Here is a 22,996-nt window from a genome sequence, read left to right on the forward strand (position 1 = left end):
TTAGTATATGTTATAAGTAACTACACTGATTTAATCCATATTTACAGTGTATGACTATAGCCTAATCTGTGTACGTGAAGTCAGTGTCATGCTAAATAGAGAACGGAGAATTAATCAAACTTCTCAATGATTTCTCACAACAAGGATGTTGAATCAAAACAAATAGATGCTTGTTTCTTTTACTGAGTGTAACTCATTCTCATTCTTGTACTAGTATTGCTAGAACTGCAAATAGTAATTTCACATAAAAATGAAATCAAGATATGAGCTAGAAATAGCTTCATAATGTGTTCGAAGAGTACTGCATCACGGAAAAGATGGAAACACATTACTTTGTGATAATATACAATAAATATTAAATAATTTTCTGCCTTGTGTATTTAAAATGTAGCAAATCAAACAATCAGAGGGGGAAAAAATCCAGAAACAGGCTCTTCCATTGGCAGACTCTGCGCTGGATTGAAATGTCATTAACTTCCAGATGTCCCCCAGATCTTAGAAAGAGATAATTTATTTTTCACATTTCTCCCCTCTTTTGGGGAACAGAAGTTATACCATGGTGCAATGCTCAATACTCAATAAAGTGGACAGGGCTTGGCTTGCTCAGCAAGGATGCCATTAGTACCTTGTAGAGCAGAAATTCTCAGCAAACTTGTGAAAACAAGTCTAGTCTTTCAGAAAAATACATTTTTTTGAGTCTGTCAGGGACGCCCTAAAATTACTCTTGCTAAATGAATACAAAATATCTCTATACTGTAATTTTGAGAATGATAAGACTTTATAGATATTGGTATGCATACACTATATAATGTGAGAATACTTTCATTATAAAGGTAGCTAGTTTAACTGAGAGTTGTTAGTTCCAAAATTATTCATTACCAACCTTCAATCCAAGCATTGCTCCTGAGTCTCTAGGCACACTTCCATCTTTTAGTCGTTTATTTAACAAAATCCGACCAATGAGACGGTCTCCATCTTTGGATGGTTGCCAAGTTACAGGATGCTATCATATGGTGTTAATGGAAAATACAGTGAATAGGATTTCAAAGAAAAATATTTCAATAATACTTTTCATTTCCTGATATATTTTAAAAATGCCATGAAAGTATTATGATTACACTAGTATTTAATGTAATAGAATGACAGAAAACTGTGCTGGAAAAGATTTATTTGGATATGTAGTCCCTCACAATGTATGTCTAATATTTAATAACATTTATTTTACTAAATCCAATTTGTAAATATCTAGAATGATCTTTGTGTCTTGATTAGACAGATAGAGAACTACACATAGTTATCTATACACAATGACAATCACACCTGAGTACTGACAAAAACAACTGTAGAGGTCTAGTATAAGAGTAATACTGAAAAAGAAGTTTAACTCAAGACAGAAATTTGATGTAAGAAAGACATTTCTTCTTTTTCCACTATTCCAAACATTTCAGTTTTCTCTAAGACTGACAAAGTTTTTCAGTGGTTTACATTCTCTCAGTAGTAATATATTAAAAATTACAGAATACATTAAAAGGTGTAGTCATTATTCTATTTAAATGTATTGTTTCTTTCTTGGAATAATTACTTCACATATGAAGCATAGTTACAGAGAACGTTATTATTCCATTACTATACATGGGCACAGTTATACTTGTATATTGACATAATTAATAAAATTTTAACATTTTATTTTGTGTAATCATAGCACTTTTTCACACAAAAATACTATTTCATGCTCTATTTCATGCAAAATTAGCAGGCACAGACAAATCTGCTCCCATTACAACTAATAACTCTAAAAAGGTTTATCATAATCTCCACCAAACAGAAAGCAAAAATAAAATAAAAAAAAGCAGATGGCAAAGCCTTTAATTCTGCACAATACTGCACAAAAATGGCATGGCAACAAAACAAAAGAACAACCATGACAGTGAAAGGGAAAAAAGAAAAACAACTTTTCTGTGCAGAGAGACCCAATTTTCTCCCTTTTTCACCTGGGGTTTAAACTATTAATTTAATTTCAGCCCCAGGAGTTTGAACATAGTAAATCAAATAAGCCAATCAGTAGAATCCTTATTGTTAATTACTTTATACTTGAAGGTAATACCATGATATGCTATTACGCAACCGTAAGAACAACATTCCTTTATGCCTCTCAATTTTTTTCTTAGGCTGCCAAACAGTAAAAGCTGCAAGCATGCAGAGACTTTTCATTTGTTTTTCTTTTCTGCACCTTAAGAAATGCTACATTGTCTCTAGAAACACCCTATCTTTTATTTTATGCACTATTTTAATGAGTGACAGAGAGCAAACAAAGACCAAATGAGCAGGTTAAAATGCAGGCTCCATAATCTCAGTACCTTCTCGCTATGGCTATGTTCCTCGTTTAGAGTTGTGCTACTACAGGTATCTACCCCAGAGTCTTTTATCTGAGGCTCAGACCATTCCAAGTCCTCTTCCAAAGAGTGGCCACCAAAGCACACCATTTTCTTTTGTCTCTCGGACAAGGTGTTAGAATCCGACAAAACTGCCTGCTCACTAGTTTTTCTTTTTCCCCTTTGACTGTCCCCTATAGGTGTGGGATAAAAAAAAGGATACAAAAAAGAAAACATGCAAAGGTGTAAATAAAACAAAGGAAATGTGAAATGATAAAGGAAACTAAATGGTAAGGCTCCACATGTCTCACCAAAGACATTGGGGATGCCTCACTGCTATGCCAAGACGTATGGTCCAACCAGTTGTAATCCATGTCTCCTGCGAGAATCAGACAGACAAGATAGTGCAGTAAAGGAAAGGTGAAAGAAAGGACAGACAAAGATACAGTAAAATCGTAAAGACTTCTGATTATCCTATCTGATTCATAACCTCTGCTAGCAGGACTTGCAAAGTGCTTCCAAGAAAAAGTTAAGGCTCCACCAACAACAGAGTACATAGAATACGAAATACAGTGAGGAAGGAGGTATGTTTGTGTGTGTCTATGTGTGCATAAAATTATGTACAGTGTAAAGCATCATTGCTTCAGAATTTTTAACTGTTCCTATAAAATGACTTACAGTAAATTAAATGAAAAGGCAAATTGTATTGTATTCCTAGCAGAATTTTCAGAAAGGAAAGCATTTGAATATGGAATGAGTTGTCATCATAATCTAAAGAAACAGTTTTGTCTTAAGGAATGTGTTTCTTTGCTTTTCTAACATAAACTAGTATTTATTCTAATCACTTCAATAAAATACCTAAAACAATGGTACTCTGTATTCAGCTGTACAGCAGATGATATTTTAAGGAAGGTTAAATGATCTGTTAAATATCATCGATTGATAAGAAAAACAAATATAGAAACTATTTTGATAATAAAAAGCATATTAACTTCGCTTGAAATTCCCAGAGAAATGTTTACTGGTTAAATATCAGGAAGAATTCTAGTAAGTACAGGTACCTCATAACTGGGAATAAATGTGTAAGGTTTTGACAAAACATATATATATTTTATAGAATCAGAATTTCACCTGTATGGCAGGCACATGGTGGGAAGAAAGGTTTAAAAAACAGTCTTAGAGAAAAGGTCTAAATTAATGCTGCTGTCCATAGAACTGGAGAATGACTCATGCAATAAATATTCTCTTTTACGTAGGTACTTTAAATTGTAAATTATGCCCACACAGTTTGCATTATTACATTTCTCCCTTTTTTCTCACCATTGTTACTACATGTTACATGAAAAATATTTTGTTTACTACATGCTACATAATATTTTGATACTATTGCATGCAGGAAAAAACGTTTGCTTTTCTATCGAATTTCATGACCAAAAGAACACTAAACCAAAGTAGTTCTGCTCTTTTTAGTACAGACCACAAATGACATTTTTCTGTTTCCATTACTTCAGATCCTGCTTTGACATTGCTCAACCTATTCCTTTGAAACGACATCAATAAGTTGGTGAAATATAACTAATAGGTCTAATCACAGTCTTAACATTTGTCTAGAAAACTTGACAGAGAGGATGTGAAGATACAGCCCCATAAAACTAAGCTACAAAAAGCTAATACATGCTTTAGAAAAGTAAAAGATAGTCTCCTCAGAGCAATATTATGTACAATGAGAAATATGATCTTTTTTCACTTGTTTTCTCCTAATATATAGACTTGCATATGCTATATGGGAAAAAAATCAAGCCTCATTTTCATTTTAAAGAAGGAAATGTACAGAATACAAAGGTTTTATTTTCAAAAAGTCACTTTGAACTTATTCCCTTACGTTTTCCAGAAACATTGTAGCACATTAAATATCCTTTGATTTCATAAAAACAGTGGTAAAGGGACCTCATAAAATTAATTTGAAGCTTTCATTCATTCATATTTTTAAGTAATAAATAGGCCTGCTGTAAATGTATTAACTGTGATTCTTGATTCTTGAAAGGAAGATAACATTTTAAAATGGGAAATTCTCACCAAAATTGCTTTCTTGTGACCATTAACATCTTGACTATATTACAGATAAAAGTGTGGCTATCCTGCTAAAGAGAAAAGAAATATTCTTCTGAAAGCTAATAACATTTTGCAAAAGGTACTTCTGCCATGGAATTTCCAGTGCTGTCTTACCTCTGCCTCCAAAGACATTGCTTCAGAAGAACTGAGTGAAATCATCAGTGAGCTCATGAAGATCTAGCCTTTACTGCATAAATATACATTTACAGATATCCAGAACATAGCAAGAGTTCCAGTCTACCTATTGGCTGTTTTACAAATCCTGGTTTTAAAATATATTTTAAAATGGGTCTCAAGTGGGGGAAACTCATCTCATTACAGTAATGATGACTTCTCGGCTCTAATTGCATGAACTAAAGACACATGAGCCCATACTGTTTTTTCCCAGCAGTTATTTTCTGTGTCATCAATACAACTGCTGTACCCAAAACCAAAGTCTGACTAAAAAAGTTGTAATTTGGTTACCTATAATTTGGTATCTAAGTCTAGGAGCAGAGCACTGAAATAAAATGGGCTTTATAAGCAGAACATTTAAGACTGATCATTCTCACTGATTCTAATTCCTGACTATTTCTGAGAAATGGTGTATTTTCATTGAAATGACTAAATTTAAATGTAGATATCTACCATTAGGTATTAAGAATCTACCACTGCAAATTACTGGCCATTTTTTAAGGTTTTAAAATTCTCAGCAACAATCTCGACTATCACTTATAATCCAAAAGAAGCCACCAGAAAGGAATCCAGGAGTATAGCTATTATGTCCTTGCTGTTCTACAGTGAACATAGCAGTTCACCTGTACTTTATGAAATCCATCACGGCTTTGCCAGCTCTCCTATTCATGCCTTTTCCCATATCATTTATCCATTTTTGTACGAGCTTGTCAAGAGTAAGGATTCCTATCAAACTGAACTTTCACTCGTGTGTCTACATAGAAAATAACTTCTTAAAAATAGGAAAATGAGTTATTGAAAAGTTGAGGCCCCTGAGACGTACTGACCATATACACATTCCCACTGCAAATGCGCATATACCTAGTCACCAAAAGCTGGTCCAATCTTCACTTGCTACTTTCATGTCCACAATATGTGCATCTAGGCATACACTCAAAGACAGAAATTAAATTAGCTTTACAGTAACTGTACTTGACAGTACAGATGTGCTGTACATATATAAGTTCATCCTATAGGTATTTATATGAGCAAATGTTGAGCAGTGTTGGGCTCTAACAGTCTGGCATATGCACACCCACATTTGAAACATACACACTGACTTTCAGTTAGAGAAAGAAATTCTGGATCCTTTTTTTTTTTTTAAATAGAGCTATCCAAAATAGTAATCTACATACATTAACGCATACAATAATATGTGATATCACATATTATTTAAGTTATTGAGAGTGACAAATTATCAAAAGTGATAACTTAAAATTTTAAAAACTTCCCATTATACAATAAAAATAAAATACATTGGTTATTTTCCTACTATAGAACTTCCAATTTATCTCCACTTTCAGGGGAAAAAAATGCTCTTAAGGTAAGTCTTTTTACATCCTGTTAGAGAAATTTTACAGCCAGCTCTCAAATAATTGAATCTAGAGACCTCTAATTCTTCTACCCAAACTTTGGATATTTATTGTACAGATCTGTACACGTGAATTAATCTGCTTATGTTCCTTTTCCAATCAGTGAAGGGAAACAGAACTTTTTAAGCTATGGTTTTAAGAACTTTTTAAGGTACTACCCTAAATTACTATTTTGACACAGCCTCAACTATTTGTTTACATATCCAAGAAAATACCAAAATTACCAGAGAAAGGACTCAGGACTCTTCAAGCTCTCATGGAAGGCAAGTCTACTGGATTGAATTTATACAATTAGAAATACCAAATACTTCTTTTAATATGTCATTTGAACAGGGTATCATATACTCTCTTTTTCACTCTTCACCATAGCAGTGGTAATGGAGACTAAAAGGATCTCTGGACCAGTTTCTGTGTTCAAGCCTTTAAACATAGGTCCCAGGCTCATCTGCTGGTGTAACTGCTTTCTGCTTACTAAAAAGGTTTCCAGGAGTCCTCTCACCCATGTATTACTGTATGGTGTGTCCACATACTATATGTGTCCAAGATTAGACACATTTAGCCCAGCATACCCGAGGCATTAGCACATAGAAATTACTTACATTTTAAAAGATCCAGTTATTTTGCAGCAACAGTTACTCTTTATCAAATGGTAAGCCCTGAACCTAAACCTGCATGGAGGAACACATGCAAAGTTGAGCCTGTTGCCTGATCAAAGCACTCCCACTTCTTGCTCTACTATTTTCCCCTTTCCTTTTCAGTCAAGATGTAGAAAGCTGACTTTCTTTTTAATTCAGTTGTGTCTCACAGTAAATACCATTATTCTAAAATTAAAATGATAAGAAAATAAGCAACAATTCCATCCAAAGACTATTTTGTTCATATCTGTATTCTTTTTTCCATTAAAAGATGTAGCTATATGTTTCAAAAAAATTGTCATAGAAATTAGAAACGATAAAGCCCTTGTAGATCATCTAGATTTTGCCCTTAACACTGCATTAAGTCATCTAAATGACAGGTCTAAATACTATAAAAGTTAATAAAATGCAATCAAACTATTATTAATAAAATATTTAAACTTAGAAAAATATACCCAGGATGACTGTCTGGAAGCCCTGTAGTGTATTACATTTCTATGAGAGACACGTTTTGCTTAGTACACCCACATTTTTTTGAGGTACAATGAATGACTTGATAAAATCACTGGACAAAAATTTTTCAGTGCAAGTTCTATAAATATTAAAATGTCGACTGGGTAAATGATTTGTGAAATCTTGTAAAATTAAAAGTAATACATGTAAGACACACAGTTCTTTGTTCCCCTACAAGAAAAATTGTTAAATCTTAATCTTTCTGTAACAAAGACACCGTAGTTTTAATTCTGACTACCAGAGAATGCACTGGCTGGTCTCTTAGATATTTCTCTTCCACAATAGCAGATGCTTTATTATTGAGAATATGTGCATTTAGGGTGTGCAGCAGAAATGACTCAGGAGAAAATGTCACCTCGTTGATAAATTATATAAGCCATAATATCAAAGCCATCTTTCATGGAAAAAGGAACTAATATATTACTACGCACGACACAATCTTCGCTAATGTCATTATAACAGCATTCAGATGCCACACGAGTTCAGGAGTACAGCTGGATATGAGAAAGGACATATGTGAGGTCTGCTCTTATTAATGTCAGTGAGCTCTATGTGTATACGGAAAGCTTACACGGACAAATCAGGTTGGGAGAAAAATTACATCAGTGACCTAGCCTTTCTGTATAAATGGTGTTAAGCTGAAACCTTTGTAAGCTTACTGATGTTTAGTACGTTTTGCTCATTTTCTTTAGCCAAAACCAAATAGGCAGAGGAAAAGAGTTTCTTCTTCTCCACCCAGGAACCTGCAGCAATGGGAACTTCCCATAGCGATAGGAATCTTGAATGACAACGTATATTTAAAAGAATTCCAGTCAGTTTACATTCCCCTTATATTTTAATGTTTGATTATGTATTTTTTGCTTCTTAGAACAGCTTTCCCACCCAGAAATATGGTAATTAAGTATCTTTCAAAAGTCATTAAGTAATTTGAATCTAACCTACACAGTATGTGTCTACTCTTTCTTGAGTGTTGTCCAAGTTCGTGGTCAAGTCCAAAACCATTTATCTTCCAAACAGTTTAGACATAAGACATTCAATTTAATTGGCTATTCTACACATACAGAGTCATTTGGGATGCTCAAAGGTGCCCAAAACCTTCACATAGGATATATGGATGACCCACTTCCTTTCTATCCAAACCAGGACCTATCCAAACTGGAAAGTTCTTCTTTTGGTAAATTAAAAACATCATCTTGCTTTGAACCAAGTAAAACCAAAATGTTTCCTCAAATTCAAATCTCACTGCCAAAAAGGACAGGTCATATAACTTTAAATTCTTCAAGCTGTGGAGTCTACCTGAGCACATACTGCATACTGAATACATACTACATACTGACTACATGAGCCAATGATTGTGCATATGTGTCTTTACTCAAAACTACAAATGATTTAGCCTTGCAATTGAGGGAGTATATTCCCCCTCCAAGCTGATTTTCAGCATAAGGCTATAGTGAGCAGAGCACATCCCATGTCACTTGATCCTCCTCTTAACTGCAAGGCTCCTAGTGAAGCCCTATACCAGAAGGGCTCTGGAGAGAAGTAGAAAGTGGACTACAGCTATTGAAGAAATTTCATTTAAGCAGGTTACTTTCTGTGTTTGCAATACTATCCATCTAGACTGCCACACAGTGGGTGACTCCAAAGAGGAGGTACACAGCCAGAATTGCCTGGAGGTGATTATATGAGTGCTTAAACAATTGCTTTGTCAGCTCTGGACGCTTCAGGGACATGTTAGCATTTGGTGCAGGAACAAATGCAAAGTTATCTGGCACACGTAAAGCACAGAAATATTTTTCAACGGAGTCACTAATGCAGTTTGAGCACTGATGACAAAAGGAAGCTGCTTCTTGCAGGTCTTACAGGAGGCTTTGAAACTTCCTACAATGCATTTCGATATTTCTTGTTTGGAAATAATTATTCCTCTGCATTTATCATCTTTGGACATGCAACAGCCTAGGAAAATGTCTGAAGGATCTGGTCCGACCAAAACAAAAGAGAGAAGCTGTTCTTTATGTAAAGGATATGAAGTACAGTCTTGACTTTTAGTATGTGAAATACAGAGAAATGCAGTAATTAGGAGAAAAATGTATCAATCTTCATTAGTGATAAAGAAACTGCACTTAGCCCTGACTACGTAAATCAGTGGCACCTATGCTAAGAGCTGTACTCGAAGGCCTCAAGAGCCTTACTGCTAGGGGCTGGGAAGTCTTGGGGCAACCAGATACATAAATGCAAAAGATCTAGGAGATCTTTTGTCATATCTCCTGGAAAGCAGTCCTTGACCCACTTGTGAGACTCAATGCAGTAGTTCTTAAGAGAAGTCAAAGATTAAGTAGTGCAATCACACTCCTGCACAGGAATTTGACAGTCATAAGCGCTAAGAAAATCACTATGCACGATTCCACAGAAACTTCTGATTTGGAGCTTAGAATACTAGCAGACGTTGTAATAAGTAGGAAAGTGTCCCTCACCTGAAAAGTAGAGACACCCAGAATTCATCTCAGGTAGTTTTAGATTTCTATATCTAAACCAGCTACTCTTGGCTTCATTCATCTAACTTATTTTATACATCCACTTTAAGGCTGACATGAATTGTACTCAAGAAGTGTCTGTTTTTCTTCAATGACTGTAAATGAAGTCAAGATGATTAGCTTGGGTGTAGATGCCTAGTTTGTGGATGTCTGCATGTAGTCAGATGGAATCTCAGCTCTGATATACGGGTCTGCAGATTTGTAGGACCACTACATGTGATAAAGGGTCTAAGAGTGATTTTGTGTGACCTTGCATAACTGCCTTTGTTAATGGTGAACATCCATAAACACTTGAAGTTCTTATGGCCAAGAAAGAAAAACATAAAAGAGAAGCTACACAGTTGGAAGACGATTCTGAACAGCAGAGTGCTGCATCCCACAAGGCAAGTGAGAGAATAAATTGGGGGAGGGGGGAGCACATAACAACGCATACTCGCGTGGCAAGAATGATGACATGGAGAGCATGCAGGCATTGACTAGAGATACTGCCACCAAAGAAATTCTCTGGTCTACATGGGTCAGTCATTAAGAATTTAAAAATCTCTTTATTTCTTTTTTTTTTTAAGTGACACTGTTTAGGGGAAGATGTTATTAAAACTGAAGACCCTGGTCTACCCTCAAACAATGTGTAGCCTTGTTTTCAACTACTACTAGTACTGCTCAACAGAAAGGATATTACTCTTAACGGAAAGGATTATCTAATGTAAAGGGTGAAAGGCTTTCAGTATGATTATTTTGTTCTGGCTCTCTTTTTGAAACTGAGACTTAGCATCACTTGATAGAAGAATATTTACTGGAAGTATTTTCTTGAGTATGTTTTGCTGGAAGGACTAAAATTACAGGAAAGACTCTTCAAAATTACATTTTCTAAAATAAAATTAGGCTTAGTCTATTAGTCAAATATATTTGGATAAATGTCTTTCCTTGGAACAAATTGAAAGAAAGCATATCAATATGGCAAATACATTTGCATGATAAATTGTATACTTCCTGTAGAAGGCTACTGCATATTAAAACCAGTAGGCTGGAGCTAAAAAAAATAAAAGAAAAAGAGAAAAAGAAATACCATAATTTCTTAATGGAAGTCCACACTCACCAGACTCCTACTGGAAGAGATGCTTCCAGTCGCAGCACAGTGCACGTACTAGATGACCTCATACACTTACAGCCATGCCTCTCATATGACACCTGGAGTGTGATCCTATATGTCACACTATAGCCTCTATCATGTGATCCAGTACACAAACTCACACTCTGGGCCACCAAGAAAATGGACCGGTACTGTTAAGAAATCGTGGGAAAGAGCCAGACATTTTATACTGGGGACCCAGTCCACCACTGCCAGTTGATATTAATATTCAAGTTTCTCAGACTTGTACACCTTTGTCGTATGTTCCCTGCTACTCTATTTCTAATAAGATCAGGGAAAACTGGAACTAATTAAGCATGATATCCTATGGATTTCTCTCTTTGTGATTGTCTTTAAGACTTGGTCTTAGGAAGATGTTTACTCCAAATTGCACTTTTGACCCTACTTCTGGCATTTTCACTTTTCCACCTCTTCCTTCTCTTCTCTCTGTAGGAAGTTTTGAGCCTAGGCCTGGAAAAGGAAATTCCTTCAGCAGAATACAAAGGAAAACACGCTTTGGAAAGCCTAGATAAGACAGTATTTCTGGATCATGCCCAGTAGTAAGTAATCAAAAGCAATTTACTATTTTTTTATTATTATTCTAAACAGTCTAAATTTTCAGTCCCTTCTTACAGGATATGCCTTTTTCCTTTTTTTTCCCTATTCACATCCACAAAGACTGAAAAAATATGTTCATGGGCTGACCTCACACATCTTCCTTGCTTATCTGTCATTACCATGCATCCCTCCACCTGAGGGTTCCAACTGACAGCTTCATTGCAAGTTCTTCACCGTCTCAGGCTTGGAACCAATACCAGCAATACCAGCTTGCCTATACCTGAATGAGGGACCCATTTAAAGAGGAAACAAGAACTATTAGTAATGCAGGGGAGAATAAAACCTACTAATACCATTAAAGAATCCCATATCTGGCCCTTGTTTCAGCAGCTCAGTCTTCTGACACACAGTGATGATATTCACATCAACTAAAAGTAGATTGCCTAGTTAGGTGTCCTGAATGAGTCTACCTCTCTTCACAGACTAGTCTACTGAAAGTTAACAAGCTCTTGGATATAATGCACATAGGAATTAACTGGTGTCTGGAAGGTGAGAAAAAACCCTATATTTCCCAAATTGCTGGCTCGGAAAAATGAGTCACCTTGGAAAATGACTGCTAAGGAAGCACAGTTCTGTCATACAAGCACAGAAGATCCAATGGTTCTATGATGTGTTGGAGCTGCTGCACAACTGGGAACCGATCTGCACATGCACAACAAATTCCTTCCTCAGACTTTGAAAATAGTCCAGGCAAATTCAACTGTCTTGCTGCCAACAGCAAGGCAACAGTGAAACCTGACAAGCAGTTGGAAACAAGCCTTATAGCACCCTGGAAGAGAACTCAGTTCATAATTGAAGCACTATGAAAATTTGTGAGAAACAGCTGCAATGTTTAAGAAACAGGTTTGGGTCTTGTGTGCTCATGGTACCTATTTTCATTAGATTTTTCTTTTTATTACCATTTTATTTACACTCACCAAAGGAGGCTTTGTTAAACTGAAGAAATAAGTAGCTTCAGGAAAACTCTATTTAGCATTAGTAGACATATTTACTTATGCAGTTCACTTTGTGCTGGCTTACCCTACATTCAGCTTTCCACAAATATACACTCTTTTTACAGGCTGAAGTTGTGACTTTGGCAAATTGACTGTCAGAGTAGCTCCAACAAGGCTGCCTGGCATCTGGAAGTCTCAGGGGCATAGGATTTACTGCACATGCACTGAATTCTAAATGCGAACCTATTTCTATTTGGACATTTTGGACAGCCATACGAGCTCTCAACCTTTGAGAGGCAGTGTTTAACCAGGTGCATTTTAACTTCTTTTAGAAATGGGCGTCTGCTGACAGGGAGTCTATACCAATGTCTTCTTCAAATAATACATTTAAGGCTATTAGAACAGCTGAAGCCAATGCAAATAATAAAAATATATATTTATTTTCTCAACATGTATACATATATACATAGATCCTTCTAATACTTATTAGCGACAGAAAAAAAAATACAGAAAAACTAACCCCTTATATTGTGTACTTATTTACTTTCAAGCTTTAGTGCTTTGATGTCAACACTAATGATTACAGAAAATAACCCTAAACTACTTGGAATCAGTATATCTTAATTACTATGTAAGCCTCAAATTTACAAAGCGAAGACAACAAGAGACCATGAAAGACAGCAACGGAATGGATTCTTTATGAGATGTGATGTCAAATTCACAAACAAGAATATAAACTTAGCATGTCAGTTGTACTCATGACAGAGCTGTATTAATTTCATCAAGAGAACAATCAACCATAAGTAAAGCTGAAATAGTGAGCATGTCAGGAAGGAAAGGAAAATCTTCTTAGCTTAGTTTTAAAGAAACATAAATATATTAATTCATAATAGTTTTCTATATTTTTATCCCCAAAGTGACATAGAGAGAATCCTAATGAAAGGAGACACTACTAACATAGAGATGCCTCCTATCATAGGCACATCATCATCTAGAATCAGTTTGCATCATCAGCCCAACAACCACCCATATATTATGACTGAGGATCAGCCAAGTTGTTTCATTGACCACATCTTTTTCCTTTCTCTCCACTACTTCCAGTCAGGATCACTGACATCTTGCTACCAAAAAGTGATACTAAGAAATACTCATCTTGTGTATTGGTTGTCTCATACTGCAAGACACAAATAATGTATGTGTGTATCTAATAGAATAATACAATAAAAATAAAAAGAATAATATCATTTAAAAATAGAAATATTTACAATTTTGAAGTGAAACAATCTTATGAAGTAATCAAACCAATATCTAAATTCCAGTTCATCATTGCCTTTTTTTGTTCAGTTATTAGGTTTTGTTTGGGAGGAAGAAATATCCTCCACTTTTACCCTTGGACATAGCTGTTGTCCTATAAGGACAGATGGAGGGAAGGGGTAACACAAAAAATATCCAGTCCACATTTTTGAGCATGGTATTCCCAATAATTTATTACAAGCTCTCAGTGGGCACAGAAAAGGACTCTAAATTCACTCTAAATGTCTTGATCACTGATGAGGAAACACACATTTTAGAATAGAAATAACAACAACCTGAAAAACAAAATCCTCTGTATTACATACTTGAACTAGGCATTTTGAACAACAAACCACCACTCAGGAGTTAAGATGAGTGATTTTCTTGTCTGTAATTCTCAGTTTGCATTATGCAGAAAGCCATAGGCAAATTATAAAATTCTACCTAACAATCAAGAGGGAAATACAACTACTGTGGTATATGTCACCAGTTTAAGATTAAACTATTTGTAACAAGGAAATACAGCATTTCAATACAAATCATAGAAGTTTTTTTCTTTAACGCTGATCTAACACTTCACATGTGGAATACTAAAAACAGCCTTTCTGATTGTCTAAACAAGTGTAATTTTTAACTAATTCAACCTACTACCTTCTCAAAACTGATTTCTAAACTGCAGCAGACACAAAATAGACTCACTTCACTGTTAAAATGATTTGATTTAAGAAACAAGAGCTTAATCACAACAGTAAATCCAAAGTATGATCCATCCTTGGCAGCACACATGCCATAAATGGTCTAGAAACATGCAGTACATCTGCTAATTCAGTAAGCTGGAGTGGCAGCAAAAAAATCAGTGCAAGAGGGTTTTTCATCACCTTGGCACTGCAATAAAAGCTTCTGTAAACTAGTAATTGGATCGTTAATTATTGATCTCCCCTTTAATAGTCACGATGAAGAAAGTAATTTGGTATATGTAAAAACACCTATTGTTTTGACTTTGGTCACATGTTATTTTTGTCAAACCACCTTCTTTGAAGGAAATTAATTACCTCCTTAAAGAGGAACAGAAAACCTGAAAATGAAACTCCAGTGGATTCCAGAAGTAACAATCATAATGAGCTGTCTAATTTAGTTTCATACCTTCTATGCACAGGCTTGACAGCATGATACTATATAATCAAATCAGTTTAGAGCAATGATCTGTTATATCTGGTTTACACTTTAAAGAGCAGATGTGCAAAAATAAAATACCGATGACTGTGGTTGTTTTTTAAGACACCTTAGCATCATCAGCGTTATTTTGTGCCTATATATGTTTATATGTACATATGTGCATGCAGGAAAATTCACATACATGTTACATTAAGAGGAAGGTTAGGTCGCAAAATGAAATATTCAGAAGGTAAGAATGATATGAGACTTAGTTTGCCATGGAGCGTTCATTTAGTCCCTATGCAAATGTACTAATGTATAATCTTTCATAATATGATGGCAAACTCCCCCCAGGGGAGCACCCTGAGAGTATTTCTCTGGTGCTCTCAGAGTATGTTAGTTCTGCAGCAGTCAGGGTTAAATTCAGGGAATTTTTCTTTGTGGCCTGTCTGCATAATGAAATGAAGTGGATGCTACAATTACCCTCTTTTAAAATGAGCTGCTGACATACAGACATAGAAGCGTTAACTGTGAAATGTTCCAAACAATTTTAAGTGCCAAACTTGAGAAATATAGGACTTGATTTTTCTTCAGTAATTCCTAGGGTTGTAGTTCTGCCTTCTCCTAGCTCTATTATACTCATGCTTAGTAAATGACAAGAATTTATAAAAATCTACTTACCAAACAAGCATTAAATTTTATTCTATGATTAAACCAAAAAAAATTCCTCTTCCCAAATCCATCCAGGACTGCTCATGTCTATGTATACAAACTGGATGGAAATCTCCTTTGAATAGAAATTGTCTAAGGATGTTCTTCAAAGAGAACCAATATGGTTAGTAAAATGTTGTGGAGATATAAGGGTAAGATTGTTAAAGTCAGCGTGCGCGAGAGAGAGAGAGATACATTTACATTCCAAAATTAAATTTGGAATCCTAATGATAAAAAGTAGATTTCTTAACTGTAATTTTCAGTGTCTTCGTAATTTCAAAAGAATACCGAACAATGGAAGAAGGCTCCACAAAAGAATAGTTGGTTGATGTTAGCTCTGTAATTATTTCATTTAGCTGAATACATAAATAAGCATGTTGCTCAGGGACCTTTCCACAGTCAACAAGAACTACTCCCATAATTATAGCCTTCATGGTAGCTGAAGCTGTAATAAAAGTTACATAAGGGATTTAATCTCAGTCTCCTGTTTTTATATGATCACAATTATCCAAAAATATATCTCCTGAGGCTAAATATTTCCAGAATGAGTTTAAGCAAAAGGTCAGTATTCTTCATTACTTTTTAAGGAAAATTCCCTCACATCCTTTACTTGCTCATCTTTAAATTTCTAGGAAGTCGAAGTGAGAGGAGAAAAAAAGTTATAATACTTAATGCCTGCAAAAACAGCAGGGAATTTCACCTCATAAATTGGACCGGGTCCTACATTATGGAGACTCTCATTGCACAAAGCAGTCCTTCAGCCAGTGTAACTTGTGTAGCTCACACCAAAAGAGTTTTTCAGAAGCAAACAAATAGTGTAGATGAGCCTGGACCACCCTTCTCTTCTCCAGGTAGAACTATATTCACAGAATAGAAGTTGCACATTTCTGATGTAAACACTGAAACTATACTGTTCCAAATGAGGTTAATAACTCTTTCTTGTTACAAATATATCAAGGATAACAAAGCGAAATGCTTCAAAAGCCACCAAGTGACTTCAGATAGAATTGTGTAAGAAAGACACTTGTGGTGCAGCCATTTTTAAAACGTCCTCTTCTCCCTTGCTTCAGTTGCTCATTTTCTTAGGTGTGCACCTTACTTGACAATATAATTAATCCAGATTAACACAACCATTCAAATAAAAGGCTTTTCACATTCACCTTGTGACTCTCCACATCAGATTTATCTTCAGATAAACTGCTATTATACTAACTTGCTACTACCTAAAGAAGACTAGCAGCAAATGCATCATGTTCTGTCCATCGCCTGTTCTCTTCAGAGACTTATGCACTTCACTCATGAACTACTTATTCATCTCTGTGGAGTATGAAACTGAAAGCCTTTGATGGGGAAACATAACAAGAAATATGAAAATTACATAACAATTTTCTTTTTTTTTAATTTTAAATTAAAAGTGTCAGAAACCTGTTGGAATTAAGTTCCGGGGGATTCCCATTACTCAAATATTATTGTTAAGGAAGAAATTTTTGTTGCCTTTTATGGTAAAGGAGAGGAAAGCAGGGCAGAGGCTGCCTCTTTTCCTCATCATGCCTTCTTGATATCTCTGTACGGGACTCAGATGTGAAAAAAAAAGTTGTGGGATCCAGCTGGCACAGGTGTCATCTCAATGACCTTAACAGATATGGCCAGCTGTCTTGTAAACAACAGAAGGATCATTCTCCTGATTTAAATCTGGCAGTGAACACTTGGAAATGCACCCATTAGTCCCTTGAAAGACCGCTCAGCAAATTTTTCTTAGAACTCCCCAAAACACTCTTCTCTTCTGCCTGTGTCTGCTTAGGACAGATAAAATACCATAGAGCATCACTGCTGTGCTGTAAGAACTGCAGTCCTTGCCCAAGCCAAGGTTTTATAAAAAAGCAAAGCCTTGAATAAGCTATAAGGTAATAAATTTAGTATGATTAGAATATTGTATTACCTGAATCTATCATTTTTAAAAGTCTGTGATAATATTTTATTTATTTTACCGTTATTAGAAATAATTTTAAACTTAGTATTCTTCTGTTGCTGCTTACTATTATGCAACTAAATTTGGACTATTTGTATCTATCAAAAGAAAATAAAATTAGCTTAAAATGAAATCTTGATTAGTAACACTGCAAATACAAATAATGAAATTTTTAACATTTATTACTATACATTTCATAATGGACTGTGATTTGTAATTCCCATTTCTAGAACTGACTTGTTGAAATAAATACCACAGGTTTTTGCAAACGTAGGATTGGCTATGCTCATAGCTATACACTGTAAACAACAGAAGCAGTTAATGACTTTTTAGGGTGACATTGCTATTCCTGCCCTTTTTTTTTTTAGATCATCCTCTGTCAAATCCGATAAAGAACTGGCAAGTATGATATGCTTTGGGAATAACAACTTTGGCAAACTACATGTCTCAACAAAAACAGTTATAGAATTTAACTGCTTCTCTGCCACAATTCAGCATCTTTTCTTTTTCCTTGTTGTTTTCAAATGAGATCTTATGCAAAAAATGTCTTCCACATTTCATATATGACTGTGTTCTTAAGATCAGTCTCTTATAATTTTCTTTTTTACTTGTTTTCACAACATCCTTTCTTTTACAAGCAAAGTATAATAGGCAATTTGTTATTTCTTTTAGTAAAGTCAGAAGCAAAAAAGGTTGATAATACAAAAATCCCCTACTCCCTGGCCTTCATATATTTCCAAGTGTAACAGTGTCCCAATGGGGGAAAGGTAAAAAACTTACTGCACTTGTTCTTTAATTCCAGGTACTGCACACACCAAGAACTTAGTAGGAGTTTGCCTATTCCTAGAGAGAATAGGAGAAGTTCAATAGGACCCTTCACAGTCTTTTACTAAAGTGTCCTCTACAACCATAAGATCTTTTCCTCCTCTTATCTCCAAAAACTCTGTCACATGCAATCAACACCATGTCACCAGACATGGGAGCTAAATAAATAGGTGAATGCAATGCTAGTGAAAGACAACTTTGGATACCAACTTACTCAGCTATAACAGTTGTCCCACCGTTTATCAAACCATGAGAAAAGTTCCTGAGCCAGTATTACACTCTAGACAATGCCATAGTCCTCTCACTTGCAGCTGCAGCTTTCATACTTAATTCTGCGTGGCCCTGAACAAGACAAGGAAGCATTCCAGGCAACACCTTACTGTAAGCCATTAGGTTATGAGCTACCAATCCACAGTGTAGCAGAAGATCAAAGCGACCACTGACCTCATCTTGACAGCTTGGGTACATTGAGGAATGGGAGCTATATCTCATCTATGATAGGCATAATAAAATAGTTGACTCTGCAAGATTCAAGCACTTTTTCACCTCTGTGGAAGCTGTCTATTCTGGTAATAAACACTTTCAGAACTGTTGTGTAACCAGCAAACTGGGTATGGTGGATGTCAAGTCTCTGCAGTTCTTTCCCTGGCTTAAAGGCACCCATCAGGAGAACTAGCAGGCAGAGACAGTACAAGGAAGTACTGGTGTGGACTGTTCTTTCTCAAACACTATAACAAAGGCAGATACTCCACACTGGAGACTTCAGGACTTGTTCCCAGCTCTGGCTTTGTACAATGTCTTGATTACTTAATCTGCTAGAAGAGATAAATCATAAAAAGAGTAGATTTAGGGAGCTTTAAGCATAGCAAAAGGGGTACGAAGTCAATGTACAGGAATGAACAAATGCTAGTAGTGCTAATAGAAAAGAGTCACATGGGTATCACAGTTTCAGAATTTAGAAGATTTTGATTTTTGCAAAATCTTGCAAGACCCAGAGCGGACCAAAGGAAGAGGACCAGCACACAGAAAGTCAAAGATGCAAGCCTGGGGGTTAGAGGGAAGTGAACTGAATGCAGGAAAAAATTAGATCTATTGCTTTGTTTAAATGCTTTGTGCCCGAATAGAACGTCACTTCAAGCAAAATTTTGGCAAGTGACCCCCCAACTGAAATCTAACAATTATAATGAAGGTTAACTGAAATGTGAATCTTCAGTTCTTCCCATAACAGTAATGAGCAATGAGCTCAAAATACAAGGGATCTGAATGCTAAGCTTTGTTCTGACAGTGATCCATTGATTTCCAGTCCATAAAATCAAGATAATAAAACTTTCTTCCACCTACAGAGATAAAGGAATGAATGTGAGCTACTCAAATACTACTGTGATGAGTGTTCTGCAAAGGACCATGAAAAAAAATGGACAGGTACAATAATCCAGGCTCTTTCAATAAGAATTAGAAGAATAAATATCTGTCTCATTTCTCCAGATACCATCCATTCCCTACAATGAAAAAGGCAGATGCCTGCTGAAAAAGGACCATGGGGTAATCAAAGATATTGGTACAAAGCAAATATTTAAGGAAGCAAAGTACAGCTGACCATGCAATCTGGTTTCTGAAATTTTTTAATTCATACTTGATTCTGAAACACAACAGTGTTGTATCCAGATTCCAGTTCAAGGGAAGAAGCAATCAGAGATGGGCTCTGATTCTGTGCACAAAGGAGCAAATGCCTTCTCAAAGGTGAATGCTCAGGGTTGAGATTCCTCAGGCTGGTATGCAGGAGCTTATTTTGTCACACTGTGAAGTTAGTTTTCAAGAGTAATCTTAATTTTTTACACCAGTACTTTTTTTACAAAGCTCCTATTTACAGTTCTTCTTTGCTTTTGAGTTAAATCATACTCTAGTAGCATAATTAGGAAAACAGAAAGAAATTACATCAAAAGTTTGCCTAGTTCAGCTATTTCACATAAAATTAATTTAAATTCAATTACTCAGCCTATGTATTAATAAAATAAAAAAAATAAACGTACTTGCAGCTGTGATGTTTGGGAGTATACATACATAATTTTTTACCCAATTTGGATATTATTCATTTCAATATTAAAAAATCTTCGCTATACCTTAGCAGGTACCATGTTCTATTTAACAACGTCAAAATACTGTTCTCAGTGTATATTTGACATCAGCCAGAATGTTGCTGGCTGGCATTGCAAATACAGATGTAAGCGAGAATCTGGTCAGCATTTCTCAAATTATATTTATATAGTAGTTTCTTCTTTTGGCTTAGGAAAATAGTTGGCTTTGTTTTATATAAATATAGCCCTTTAAAATGCATATATTATAAGTGTTGATGGGGATTTTTTTGTTTTGTTTTGTTTTCTGCTAACATTACAGAAATGAGGATCATACAAACAGAAGTATCCTCATTAATTAAATTACATTAAATACACTAAATATTCATGGACACACTTTTTTTTGTAGAATAGAGAGGAAAAATGTGTTTCCTCATATACAAAATTCTCATTTTGAAATTTATAAAATACTATAAAAATTAGAATACCTCACTTCCATGTGTCGAGTAATTATTTTTGTAGTTTGAAAAAATTTGCCTTGGGTGACTAATGTCACATGGGTTATACTAAGCTGCAATGTGTAAAGAAGCATTGTTACAAAAGCCTTATGTTAATATTCACAAACCTTTTGGTCATTCTGTAAGCACACAATGCTGCATTTAATGGAATTGTTCCAGAACATCATGAAAAATTTCTGCTTACAGTAAAACAATATACATTTTTCAGATATTGAATACTGTTTTGTTACTCAGTTTTACATCAAGTATGTTTTTATTATTCAGCTCTTCCACACACAATGCATGTAAGTCCCCAGCCTGTTTCTCATTAGAACTTTCTGAAAAATCTTGACTATATTGTGCAGCCTATGGAGAATACAATGTAATTGATAAAGCAAAATGATAGTATTATCAGTCTGCTTCATCATTACTATCAATAGTCAGCATTTTAAAATATTACCACAGTGTTTCAATACTTATGCTGGGAAATGTTTTTCATATGTTTCACATGACCATATTATTTCATACTGTTAGCTACTGCGAGAATATGGAGTAAGTTATAGCTGTAAACCAGTTCATTAAATTCCTAGATTTGATTATACATTAACATTATACTTACTGAAAAAGATAACCATAATCCATATAAAAGTCTCCAAAGGAAATAGATAAATTCTCAGCTGACTTCTGAATTAATGACTTGCATATTCTGCCCTTTGCTCTGCCATGTTCATTATTCATGACTCATGATAATGGATACCAGTCCATATTAACATTTCAAATCGAAAAAAGTGAATTCAATTTTTGTACTCTTTCCTACCAGTGGAAATATTTTTCAACTACAGGCAAAAAGTATTTTTGTGCATATGTTAAAACGTTCCTCTAAAGCAAGTTCCATATTTTAATGAAGAGCTTCCCATAAGCCAACATTAGATATCACATCCACCTCCCAAGCTGGATTTCCACTCTCAATTGCTAGTATTTTTCAGCCATTTTCTTTGCAGTGTTGTAAATGCCTGAATAGGATGCTGGGCAAAAGTAATCAAGCATCTAATTTCTTAGGAACTGGCATAAGTGGAAACTCTTATACAATTCTTACTTTCAAAATGAGAACTTTAGCAACCAAAACATCAGAAAAAGGCAAAGGTGACTGTCCCAGACAAAAAGTAAATGTTGCCAATGAACATTGCAACCAGAACTGAGATTTCCAGTCATTGCTCGGCTGAAAGGAACTATAAAAATGTGGAGCTCCACACTGAACTCTCAGTGATTTCTGGATGAAATCTGCCCATACTGCAATTTTAAATGGCAGTTCTTGTCACCATTTTCACAGGAAAATCAACCTGCACCTTAAGAGCCTCTTCAGGCTTGTACACCTCCAACTGTAAACTGCTCTGCAAGTAGAACTTTGCTGATGTTTGGGAATGAGAAGCAAACCTTCTCCTTCTCCCAGCTCTCTGGGGTGCTTACAAGAAGCACAGCAAAAAACAGGTTAGCAGAATGAAGAGATTTGACAGGGATAGCAGGTCTTTTCACTAAGATGCCAATTTAACAGCCATCTTTTAGAGGAAAAAAAGCACTTTCAGCTGTAGCCAAAGAAGATATAAAACATCTGATAATATTAAATTAATATACTGTGCTAAGAATACAATCTCATAAGCTTTATGAACACTTTGCTTCTTTACTGAATTTCTACATTGAATGAGAAAGTAACTTCACAGTTTGTCTTTTCTCCATGTTCTGATTTACTTATATGACATATAAATCAAATAATAATAGGAGTTACCACTAACAGTAACATAATGAGTTATATATGAAAATAATTTTTGTTCTAAATCATGAAGACCACAAAACAAAGTACTAAGAAATGGAAAATGCTTTGTTGGTGTCAAGTTGTCTGTTTTGTCTCTACTTTCCTTTCTGTTTCTTCAGTTGTGAGTTCTGTGTAACACTGCAGAGATACCAGGTATAAGCAAAACCACATAAACTGTATAGCAAGCTTAGATTATTGCATAGTACATATTCTGCATCTTTTCTAATGACTTT

At 35.2% G+C, this 22,996-nt stretch overlaps 1 protein-coding gene across 39 annotated transcripts in view; it reads right to left on the reverse strand.

Moving 5' to 3' along the window:
- Window positions 1–22,996, reverse strand: part of RIMS2 (regulating synaptic membrane exocytosis 2) — a 487,486-nt gene that overhangs the window by 221,569 nt on the left and 242,921 nt on the right. For 27 of the 39 annotated variants that reach the window (XM_050891129.1, XM_050891123.1, XM_050891109.1 and 24 more), the window contains 2 exons: window positions 2,684–2,751; window positions 884–1,003 (listed from right to left, as the gene is read on the reverse strand). In XM_050891129.1, coding sequence (XP_050747086.1) covers window positions 884–1,003; window positions 2,684–2,751 — 188 coding nt within the window. Of the gene's footprint in view, window positions 1–883; window positions 1,004–2,357; window positions 2,567–2,683; window positions 2,752–22,996 lie in introns of all 39 variants that reach the window. The other 12 variants (XM_050891125.1, XM_050891104.1, XM_050891114.1 and 9 more) reach the window with 1 other exon arrangement.

The sequence above is a fragment of the Gymnogyps californianus genome, chromosome 2 (assembly GCF_018139145.2).
Source record: "Gymnogyps californianus isolate 813 chromosome 2, ASM1813914v2, whole genome shotgun sequence".
NCBI classification, from domain to species: Eukaryota; Metazoa; Chordata; class Aves; order Accipitriformes; family Cathartidae; genus Gymnogyps; species Gymnogyps californianus.